Genomic DNA, 12,781 nt, shown 5'->3' with positions numbered 1-12,781 from the left:
TGAAAGACACAAAATCCTACTAGAACAACAAAAAAATTAAGCTTGATCTGGTTAGAATGTTATGTTTGATTATCCTGTGATGTAGTTTTAGATGACGAAAATGGAAAGATGAAAACATTTGTGGTGTTTTTAAAGAATATGTAAATAATCAGAATGTTGATTCTGATACCAAAATGTTACTAGCTGGTATTGTGTGTTCTTCAGTAGCCAGGATCTTATCTTGATTTCTGTTTCTCATTTAGGTTTTACCATATCACCATTTTAAGAGTGGTGCTCATGCTGTCTCCAAACTAGAAGGACCTTATTAGAAGCTGCTTTGATAGGGAAGGGAAGGTCATTGATGGCGGGCAGATCGCTTTGTCACAGAGATCAGTGATAATATAAAGTATATAATGCTTTAAACTTGTTGATTAGTAAGAATTAGATATGCATATATAATCTGGGGAGAGAAGTTCCTTTATTTTAGATCACCTATCATTTTACAGTTCTTAGTGGAAATAGGTGTCCATACAGTTAGGTAATGGTAGAATATGGAACTGGTTTTTAAAAATGGAGAATTCTCTTGGGGCGTCTCAGTCACTCAGTCAGTTAAGTGTCTGACTCTTGGTTTCGGCTCAGGTTGTAATCTCAGGGTTGTGAGATGGAGCCCTGCGTGGGGTCTGCGCTGGGCATGGAGTCTGCTTGAGATTCTCTCTCTCAAAACAAACAAAAGAATTGTCTCTCCATTTTAAACCTCTCATTTAAAAAAAAAAAAAAAAGATAAAAAAATAATGAACTTTTCTTTATTGGCTCTACTCTTAATAGCATTAGATGTTGTCCTTGGTAATTAACATTAATAGTAATCATTGATATGTTACTGGCTCATGACTTATTCCAAACTTTTCACCCAGAGGAGGAAAGCATGATCTCTACCTTTTTGTACTACTTGCCATTGATATTCAGGGGATCTTCATTAAAAAATGCTGTAAGGGGATGCCTAGGTGGCTCAGTGGGTTAAGCCGCTGCCTTTGGCTCAGGTCATGATCCTGGGGTCCTAGGATTGAGTACCGCATTGGGCTCCTTGCTTGGCAAGGAGCCTGCCTCTCTCTCCGCCTCTGCCTGCCTCTCTGCCTGCTTGTGTGCTTTCTCTTTCTCTCTTTCTGACAAATAAAAAAATGCTGTAAGATTTCATTATAAACAGTCTTTTTTAACAGCTTTACTGAGATGTAATTCACATATCATACAATTGAGTCAATTAAAATGTACAGTGATTTTTATTGTATCCACAGATATGTTCAATCATCACCTCAGTCTGGTTTTTTTTTTTTTTTTTTTAGATTTTATTTATTTATTTGACAGAGACACAAGTAGGCAGAGAGAGAGAGGAGGAAGAAGGCTCCCTGTTGAGCAGAGAGCCTGATGTGGGACTTGATCCCAGCACCCTGGAATCATGACCTGAGCTGAAGGCAGAGGCTTTAACCCACTGAGCCACCCAGGCGCCCCTACTCAAGACCTTCTTTACCAGAAATGCTAATTACACATTTCAGAATGAAAGGAAATGTTAGCAGAAGGAAATATGGGGCTTTAAGAAAGAAGAAAGAGCGTAATAAATGGTTTTAAAAAGTTGTGTGTATACAACACTTTTTCCTCTTAAATTCTTATTTTTTTAAAGATTAAAGATATCTTTCTGTTTACTTTTAAGTAATCTCTACACCCAGTATGGGGCTTGAACTCACAACCCTTAGGTGAAGAGTTTCATACTTCACCAACCAAACCAGCCAGGTCACCCCGCTCTGGGGTTCTTTAAAACATTTGACTGTTTAAAGAAATTTGTTCTGGTAGATACTCAGTGAACCAATTTATAATATGTATGACAACTGTAACATAATGGATAGAGATAGAGCATAAGCAAATTCTAGTATAATTATAGACCTTTACACATTTTTCCTTTTGATAAAAGGGAAAAATCCTATGGAGACAAAAAGAATAAGTGACTAACATAATATTTGTTTAAAAAAGTGACTTACAGGGGCAAGAAAACGAATTTATCATCAGACAATTCAACAACAAAGGTTTATGACTGAAAAACAAAGCGTTAAATATTTATGATGTCCCAGAAAAGAGAACACAGACATTTGTGTTCAGGTATAAAGAACACTCACAAATGTCGTCAACTTGCAGGAGCCTGGGGAATATTGATCCCATGAATTCTTCCCGAAGAATATAGTAATCCACTAGAGAATGAGCTACAGACAACCAAAACAACAGGGAGACATCAGCTTAAGGACTGGAGTTGCTCATTAAGTAGCTGTAGAACTGAAACAGAAAAGTTAAGAGGGAGCAGGAACAGCATTTACGGCTGTTTGCTCTCGGAATGGACATAGGCTGCAACCATAAAAGGTGGTGATAATTGGGAGAATTTATACACATTTTTTTCAAAGTGTTTTCAGTCATCAAATTTATGGTGCTGGCATAAATAATGTTATTTTGAGGTTGTTGTGTGTGAATGTGAAATAAAGCAAATGCGTGATTATGGGGTACTCCAATTCACTTCTCTTATCCCCCGTGTCCTTAAGAATCAGGCCTGTTGGTGCAGAAGGAAGGAGACACTGATGTAAGATCATAGAGGACAATATAAACTCTGTAGTTCTGAATTTGAATTGGAAGTATCAGAATGAGCTACTAAGATTTCTATAATTTGCAAGGACTCCTAGAATTTCCTGAAAAGTTCTCTGCAATTTATGATGTGGACAGGGTACAGATTAAACTCAGCCAAGAGAAGAAGCGCATAGGGCAGAGTTCAGGAGAGCGCTGGTATCGTATAAGACCGATGAATCATTGGCCTTTACCTCTGAAACTAATAATACATTATATGTTAATTAATTGAATTTAAATTAAAAAAAAAAAAAAAAGGAAACCTTTACTTCTGGTGCCTGCAGGTACAGCCTGGTCCTGGGACCCTACATCAGATAGGGAGGGCGAGGTGAGGAGAGAATTACATCGTCATACCAGCATCCTCCCTCACTTCCTCTTTTCCCAGGAAAGTGGAATGTACAAATTCGTACATGTTATATCGAGCTAAGCCTGACTCAGGGATCCTTTTTATCACTGTTATTGCGTTTTGTTTTGTTTTGTTTTTGCCTTGAAATTTACTTTGCATGGTATACCAGCCTTTAGTAATGGTATCCATATCCCTCTGATTTTCTGTGATCTTATTTTTATTCTTTTCATTTTGAGCATCTCTTATGTGTGCAGCAGTTAGTTGTATTTTTACTTGCTGATCTAAAAAAAATCTGTCACTTAAAACACTGCATGGAATAAGGTGCCCGGGTGGCTCAGTTGGTTAAGTGACTGCCTTTGGCTCAGGTCATGGTCCCAGAGTACTGGGATCGAGTTCCTCATCGGGCTCCCAGCTCCGTGGGGGTCTGCTTCTCCCTCTGACCTTCTATTCTCTCATGCTCTCTCTCACTCACTGTCTCAAATAAATAAATAAATAAAATCTTTTTTTAAAAAACACTGCACGGAAAATAGAAAGTACTAAATAAGCCTTAGGTGTTATTTTTATCAGGACAATATAGAGATCTAAAGAAGTCCTACTAGGAATAGAACTGTAAGTATGTTGTAGATTTAAAAAATAGTAACAATACTGTGAGTGACTATACTCCAGTAAAATTTGAAAATGTGGATGAAATGTGCATTAGAAAACCATAAGTCACTACAGTGTACTCATGAAGAAATAGAAATCATCGGAATAACCCTAAGAATGTTTAAAGAAATCAAGTAATGGGACATTTTCCTTCCACAAGACTTCAATCTCTTATATCTTTAGGCATTTTGTAACTTCCCCCCTTTATTTTTAATATTTAAATACATATGATAAAATTCAAACATGGCAAATGTGACGTGCTGAGTTTTGACAACGGATACACCTGGGTAGCCGTCATCGCAGTCAAGATGTATAATGTTTTTATCACCCTGAAAATTGCCTTGTGCTCTTTCCCAGTTAAGGTCTGTTTCTCCAGCCATGCATTGTTCTTGTTTCTGTCCCCATAACTTCGTTTTTTACCTGTTCTGGAACGTCTTATAAGCAGAATTCTACATCGTTTATTCTTTTCTCTCTGATGTGTTTTTATCAAAATATAGATTTTTGAGTTTCATTCAGTTTGACGTATATGACAGTAGATGTTTCTTTACTGGTTGGTAGTCTTCTGATAACTTGTCCACCTCCCTGTTGGTGGCCATTTGAGGTTTGGTGTTTTTTTTTTCCCCCCAGTTTTGAGCTATTACAGACAGTATAGCTAATGCGAATGTTGTTTTATGGATAAAGTTTTCTTTTACTCTTAAGAAAGCAGTAATTGAATCCTGTATAAATTATTTCAGAAAATTTGAGCATTTTTGACAAGCCACTTACCTCACTTTATGAAGATAGTAAAACCTTGATAACAAAACTTGAGAAGGATAGTACAAGAAGAGAGTGTTTATAGAACAGTATTACTTATGAATATAAAAGCAAAAATCTTAAAGAGAAAAACTGAATCAAATTCAGCAATATAGATGTTATATTTGTCAACACTAATAAGACAGACTCATTTTTCAATTTAGTTTCTCTAAGATTGGATGCTTTTTAAAATAATGGCTTCTAAAATTGTAGTTGCATGTTCTGTCCCTTAGGGGCACATGATACAGTGGTGCATCTTTATAATCAATGGAATTTTACACTCCGTGATGCATGGTACATTTAAAAAAATGTCATGTGGGTTTCATCCCAGGATGCAAGGGAGTTTCAACATTAGAGCATCTATTAGTGTGATAAACTATATGAGTAAATTGAAGGAGGAAAACCATAAAATCTCAATACTAAAAGTAATAAAATTGAATATCCATTCCTGATACTTTTAGCAAATTAGGAGTTGAAGATAATTCTTGTAACCTGATACTGAATTTTTACTGAAAATCTATACCAAGGATCACACTTAATGGTGAAACATTAGAAATGTTCCCACTAAAATTGAAAGCAGAATGAGAATGCCTCTTTGAAGAAAATCCCATTCACAATAGTAACAAAACTATAAGGTACCAAAAACTATAGGTAATAAAACATAGATACATAATTAATAAAAGATAAGTAATAGCTATGTGGATAATAAAAATTCTCTGCAGAAAACTTTAAGTATTTATGAAAGATATACTTTTGAAAGATATACTTTGAAAGAATACTCATAAGTGAGATACACTGTATACACAGATAGGAAGAGTCTTCTTATAAAGACATCAGTTCTTTTAGATTAATATATAAAATCATTGTGATTCCCATTAAAGTCTCAGTGTGTTCTATTGAACATACTCAGTTGATCCTAGCATTCATCCGTAAGAACCATGACATTTTAAAATCCTGGTCCGCAGGAGTAGAGCAGTCATTACAGAGCTTTCATAATTAAGATAGTGTATTTGTCCAGGTATAGGCATGTACATGGGATGATCATGTATCTCAGTTTATGATTATTGTTCTGGTGATTACAATAGTTTTCCTTTTCCCCTGGAGACTGTTAAGGGAAACTGCTTTAGGAAGTTCTGAAACAGACCCACTTGGTTTGCAGCCTAAATGGGGGGAGAAATTGGTGGTCAAAGGATGTTGTTCAATCAGTGCTGTTGGGACAGAGAGAAATGGGATGGGCCTTTATCTCATACTGCATGCAAACTTTTATTCCAGGAGACTAAAGACTTGAAATGAAAAGTAAAACTTTGAAACTTATAGGGGAAAATATGGGACGGTATCTCTAGGACTTCTGGGAAATCGGTAAGGGAAATTTCCTGGGACACAAACCACAAATTATGAGAGTAGAATTGTGGTTGCCAGGGGCTGGGGAAATAGAGGTTGGTCAAAGGGTACAAACTTCCAGGTACAAGATGGATAATGTCTTGGGGCACCTGGGTGGCTCAGTCGGTTGAGCTTCTGACTCTTGACATCGGCTCAGGTCATGATCTCAGAGTCATGGTTTCAAGCCCTGCAATTGACTTGTCACTCAAAAGAGAGTCTTCTTGGAAATTATCTTTCCCTTTCTCTCTACCCCACCCATCCCATTGTATTAAAAGAAATGAATAAGGTCTGAGAAGCTATTGTATAATGTGACTATAGTTGGTAAAACTGTGTTGTATGACTGAACTTTTCTAAGAGAATGGAAATTAAATGTTTTACTGAAAAACACCACCAAATCAAAAACAAAAGAACACATGAGGAGTGCGTTAATTAAGTCAACAGTGCGAATCCCTTCACGATGTGTATATCTATCAAAATCATCGTGTTGTATACTCTAAATATATGATGATTTTGTCAGTTTTATCTCAGTAAAGCAGAAAATAGTGAAAAAGACAAAAACAAATCATAAATTAGAAGACTACATTGACATTAAATAATTTTTTTTACAAATAAGGCATTATAAACAATGTGGGAAAATAAGCCCACATGCCGAGAGAAGAGATTTGTAACACATGTAAACTAAGCTTGAGTAAACAGAATTCCTGAATATTAACCAAAACCCAAAAAACAAACAGCACACACACAGTGGAAGAAAATGGCAAAGGGTATTAACTGGCATTTTACAGAAGAAGAATGTGAGATGACTAGTGATAATGTAAAAAAGATTCTTAACCTTAGTGGTACTCATGATTATGAAGTTGAAGACGCACATGTCTTTCATTACAGCAGTCCCACTTCTAGATACGCAGCCTGGAGAAATGTTCATAGATGAGCACGAGGTGACATTGGTAAAAATATTCACTTCAGAATTTTGCGTGATAGCAAAATAATCCACAATCTAAAATTGTTGAGAACTAAATTCTATGATCAGGAGAACTGATAAATTTGGTCTATGGAGGTATTCCAAATAGCAGGTAAAACTAACAGACTAGAACAATGTATGTCAACGTGGGTAACATGTTCTAGCCACAGTATTAGAATAAAACCATATTTCCAAGGCTATACACAGTTTTTGGTACCAGTTATAAAGTTTAAAGACATTCAGAAAGATTCATAGCCTTATGGTTGTATACATGTACTAATAATATAAAACATGTATGGATATAGTAAATGCCAGGGTTGTGGTTGCTAACCTGTGGGGAGTGGGTGAAGGAGATAATATGAAAGGGTAAAGGGATACTTAAGGAGCATCAGTACTATCCTGTTAATTATTTTCCTTTTCATTATTGTTATAAATATAACTTATTTGTCTACTTAATAGTTTCTATTTGTCTGTTTAATAGTTTCTATTTTTAAAATACCCTGAAATATTATTGATGATTATGAATCCTTTCACTGTCTTCCTTTTCTGTAATTCCTTTAGTCCTCTTTAAAATCTGAGAAATATGCCAGTAGCAGTATGTGTAGTGACTATACAGCTTAATATTTTTAAATGAAAAATAAAATATTCTTTATACTCCTCTAAAAATGGTTTAGTCCTCTTTAAAATCTGAGAAATATGCCAGTAGCAGTATGTGTAGTGACTATACAGCTTAATATTTTTAAATGAAAAATAAAACATTCTTTATACTCCTCTAAAAATGGTTTAGGTAATTTCTAAGGTTCCTTCTAGCACTAAAATATCCTTCTTTGATGTTTCCAAACAATGGAAAAGTCTTTTTTTAATACACCGTTCTGACCATGGGATAAATTCAAACATTGAGGATAATGAAGCCAATTTCCTATTAAAGTTGTTTTCAGTCCATCTGTCTGCTAGTCTCTGTTAAGCAGTCATCTATCATCTTTAAGAGGTGTCACCAAACCTTTTCTGTAAAGGCCCAATAGGAAATATTTTAGGCTTTGAAGCCCACACTGTCTGTAGTCAGAACTACTCAGCTCTGCTGTTGTAGTGGGAAAGCTTGCCATACATAATACTTTTATAAGTGAATGGATGTGACTTTATTTATAATAAAATTTTATTTGCAAAAATAGGCAGTGGGATGGATTTAGCCTCTAGGTCAGTACTTGCCAACTCATGATGTTCAACACACAAATGACTTCCATAGTATTATCCTTTTATTACAGATGGGAGGCATAGAGACCTTAAGTGGTATCATTCAGGTTAAATTAAAGGACCCTTATGTAGGGAGACATACCTACAGAAATTCTCAATCTCAAAGTCAATCTCAAAGAGATTACTGTCTGTCGTTTCTTTTAGTTTTATGATTTCAGGTCTCACATTTAGGTCTTTCATCCATTTTGAGTTTATTTTTGTGTGTGGTGTAAGAAAGTGATCCAGTTTCACTCTTTTGCATGTAGCTGTCCAGTTTTTGCAAAGCCATTTATTGAAAAGACTGTCTTTTCTCCACTGTCTATTCTTGCCTCCTTTGTCATAGATTGGTTGACCATATAAAACTTGGGCTTATTTCTGGGCTCCCTATTCTGTTCCACTGAGCTGTTTTTGTGCCAGTACCATACTGTTTGGATTACTATAACTTTGTAGTATATCTGGAAATCTAGGATTGTGATATCTCCAGCTTTTTTCTAAGTATGTCTCCTCAAGCAAGGGAAGCAAAAGCAAGAATAGACTGTTGGGACTGCATCAAAACAAAAAGCTTTTGCACAGTGAAGGAAACCATCAACAAGATGAAAGATAACCTGTTCAATACTTGTAAATGATATATCCAGTATGGGGTTAATATCCAAAATATACGAAGAAGTCAAACAACATAATAACAAAAAACCAAGCAGTCCAAAAAAAAAAAAACAAAAACAAAATACGGGATTTTTTTTTTTTTTTTTCCAAAGATGTACTTAAAAATGGCCAAGAAGTACATGAAAAGATGCTCAACATCAGTCATCATCAGGGAAACACACATCAAAACCACAATGAGATGTTACATCATACCTGTCAGGATGGCTAGGATCAAAAAAGATAAATAACATGTGTTGGTGAGGGTGTGGAGAAAAAGGAACCCTTGCGTACTGTTGATGGGATTATAAATTGGTGTAGCTGCTATGGAAAATATCATGGAGTTTCCTCAAAAATATTAAAAATATAGATACCATATGATCCAGTAATTCCATTCCTGGGTATTTACCCAAAGACACAAAAACACTAATGTGAGAAGATATGTGCACCCTTATGTTTATTGCAGCATTATTTGCAGTAGCCAAGATATAGAAGCAGCCAAAATATCCATTGATAGATGGATGGACAAAGAAGATAGGGTGTGTGTGTGTGTGTGTGTGTGTGTGTGTACATACATACATATATATATGGAATATATATAGTGGAATATTAACCATAAAAATAATGTTTTTGCCATTTGTGACAAAATGGATGTACCTGGAGAGTATGCTAAATGAAGTAATTAAAAAAAAAAAGACAAATACCCTGTGACTTCATTTATATGTAGGTCTAAAAAACAAAACTAATGCACAAAGAAAGAAACAAAAAAGTAGACCCTTAAATTCAGAGAACAGACTGAAGGTTGTCAGAGGGGAGGTGGTTTGGGTGATGGATGAAATAGATAAATGGGATTAAGAGGTACAGACTTCCAGTTATAAGATAAATAAAGAAAGAGATGAGGGAAAAAAAGGTGACCCTAACCACATGGTAATAGAATTGTTTTTGTATATATGATGTTCATAGATGATTTTTTTAATTCCTCTACATGTAGAATATATCGAGAGGGTCTGATCTCTTAGTTTTCCGGAATTCATCTTTAGAGGCTGATTAGAAAACGTGTTGCTGGGTCTTTATAGGAATCATTTTATGTATTTTTGCCAAGATTTGCCACCCTTTTCCTTATTCAGATGTAGAAACAAATACAAAAACCGGTGTGATTTAATTTGTTGTTAATTAGATTTGGATATTTTATAAGCTTTTGACCTAACAGCTATAAATAGCTTTATATAACATAAATTACTACGAAGCAGTTGTGTCAGTTGTATTTCATATAAGTTTAATGAAGATTCTTTGCAATTACTTTGACCTGAAGTAATTGAAAATTTATTTATTTACATTTACATTCCAGGTCTAGGAAGTATATTTTTCTCTCTCCAACTTCATGGGCTAGAGGATAGTACATTTTGTGTATGTCAAGCAATTATTTCTCTTCTCTGTATACAGAAAGTAGGCCTATCATGGTCATATTGGAATCTGTGCAAATCTAATTTAATCTAAATTAATTTAACCTGAATGAAAACTGCCAGGAAGGGGGGCCTGGGTGGCTTAGTCAGTGATGTGTCTGACTCTTATTTCAGTTCAGGTCATAATCTCAGGGTTGTAATTATCAAGCCCCGTGTTGGGCTCCATGCTGAGCATGGGATCTGCTTAAGATTCTTTTTCTTCCTCTCCCTATGCCCCACCCCCACTTGCTCATGTGCGCACACACACTCTCTCTCTCTCAAGAAAAAAAAAAGATGAAGAACTGCCAAAAAGCAGGTTTTTTTCAGAACACTGAAAGTACATGTGTTTACGAAAGTTTTCATATGAATCAGAGCCAGGATTTGAGCCCATAAGGTAGTCAAATAGGTGTTCTTAGAGTATAAGAAGTTGAAGTTTTCAGACAAATTTTTATCTTACCAAGTAAATGGTTATGTTTATTTTTCTCAACTAAAAATTGAGTGTGTCTGTCTTTTCAGGGACATCAAACCTGACAATATATTGATGGATATGAATGGACATATTCGATTAGCAGATTTTGGTTCTTGTCTGAAGCTGATGGAAGATGGAACGGTAAATAAAGATAAATCTCAACTTATTTTATCCACAGATATCTCCCTTGCTACTTGTCCTGTTTTAGAAACTATCTATTTATTTTATTTTATTTTTTTCTATTTATATTTTCTAAATATCCATCCATCTATTTGTCTTTCTGTGCTCCACCTTTTCCCACAATGGCATTAGGGATACTTACTCATAATAAGGTTTGTATACAAAGTCCAATGCCATTTTTAACTGCTTATATTAATGATGTTAAGATTGATACATTGTGTCTTTTATGAGAACCTTATTTGTTTTTTTCTTTAGCTGAACTGTTTATTAATTGTACTTGAGGTATTTTCACTGTTTCAGAGAGGTGAATAAAACAAGTCCCACATGGGAGAAGAAAATGTGACTCCTTCTTCACCTTTATTTTTTTTAATCTTCTTTCCTAATTGTCTAGTTTTTTTGAGGGACAATGTTCAACAACTGAATGCTTTCATCAGAACATTTCTATGTGAATTTAGTTTCACATTCCTATTTGGTTTACTTCTAACTGTTGGTCCCTCATATAAACTTAAAGGATTATATGCCCCAATTTTATTCCTTGTTTTGTTTTGTTTGTTTTTACTTCAGTTTCCTGGCTGTATAGCAGAGATCCAAGTATATGTAATTTCACTTGGCAGAAATTATTTTGGAAAGCAGTTTAGTATAATATATTCCAAAGGCCATGAAAATGTATATTATTTTGGACCAGTAATTGGACTTCTGAAAATGTATCCTAAGGAGATAAACTTTTAAAAAATTAGGTTTTATGACTTCTGCTTCTGGCTATGATGAAAGGAGTAAATTGGTACCAAATTGTCCTCTCACTGTAAAAAACTGTAAAATTGTACATAATATTTGGGACATCTGTTTTCAGGCAGTGGACAACAGACAGCAAAGACTGTTATCTTTGAGAGAAATGAATTCATGAGATGTACCTTACCGTTTCCCAGTAACGGGGACAGTTTGCTGGCTCTTGATGAAGAAACCTAGAGTTAGAGGTGAGGGTAGCAGTTCTCCAGAGCTGAGGAGGAAGACATCAGAGATGAGTTAGTTAGTCTGCAATGTTTAACACTGGAGAGGAGGGAGTTTTTCAGAGAGAGGGCCTAAAGTATGCCTATGGGGCTATCTCCTGCAGGTTGGGCTGTACAAAAGCAGTATAAGACAGCAGATGTACCAAATAATTGACCTATGTATCTGAAAATTGAACAGGTTTCTGGAAATCAAGCGGTGCTGGAGAAGAGATAGTACCTGGGTACACTGGAATTTTGGCCCCGGGGAGCTATTTAACACCTTATTCCATGTAAGACTTACTCCAAAACTGTATAACAGTCTAAATCCAAGTTCTGATAAAATTCATTGAGTTTGAAAGGGGTCCTCTAAGTCAAGGGGATTGAGATGAATCTTAGAGTTTCTACAAATCTGGTCCTAAAGAGTATAATTGTAAGCTAACCCTTGTTTAAGGAGATCAGGTGGTATTTTTTTTTTATCTGCTTCAATAATATTTAACATCTTCAGTGGAAGATAACACAGTCCATACTCTCTATAGTAACTTTTTCTGTCAATGACCAACATGCAGTCAGAAATCACCAGAACAAACAATAATGGGGATAGGATAGGGATTCTATTACAGACTTAAAAAATAAAAGTTGTCAGTAGAAAATTTGATAGCACAGATATTGGACTTAGAGACATAATAAAGCTGTCATAAATATGTTTTTTAAATAAATATGTCTAAAAAATCAAAATGTAGTCTTAACGATGGCTCAGATAAGGACTCTCAGCAAGAAAAATCAAATGGACATTTTTAGAACTTAAGGTGTAGTAATAGAAATTAAAAAAAAAAAACAAACTCATAGGAGGAGATTAATGGCAGATTAGGATGAGAAAAGAAAGTGCCAGTGAATTTGAAGACCTGTCAATAGTGATGATCCAGTCTGAAGAACAGAGAGGAAAAGATTGAAGCAAAGTAAGTTCAGGCTCCAGGGTCCACATGATTGGAATACCAGAAAGAGAAAAGAGTGAAACAGGAACAGAAAGAATTTGTAGGGTTGATGGCCCAGACTTACCAAATGTGGTGAAAAACACAA

The 12,781-nt window shown here is 35.2% G+C and overlaps 1 protein-coding gene across 19 annotated transcripts in view; it reads left to right on the top strand.

Moving 5' to 3' along the window:
• Positions 1–12,781, top strand: part of CDC42BPA (CDC42 binding protein kinase alpha) — a 318,157-nt gene that overhangs the window by 130,999 nt on the left and 174,377 nt on the right. For all 19 annotated transcript variants that reach the window (XM_045983612.1, XM_045983604.1, XM_045983610.1 and 16 more), the window contains exon 6: positions 10,586–10,679. In XM_045983612.1, the coding sequence (XP_045839568.1) occupies positions 10,586–10,679 (94 nt within the window). The remainder of the gene's footprint in view (positions 1–10,585; positions 10,680–12,781) is intronic.

The sequence above is a fragment of the Meles meles genome, chromosome 17 (genome assembly GCF_922984935.1).
Source record: "Meles meles chromosome 17, mMelMel3.1 paternal haplotype, whole genome shotgun sequence".
Taxonomy (NCBI): domain Eukaryota; kingdom Metazoa; phylum Chordata; class Mammalia; order Carnivora; family Mustelidae; genus Meles; species Meles meles.
Note: the sequence above shows the minus strand (reverse complement) of the source record. Positions and strands in the feature narration are given on the sequence as shown.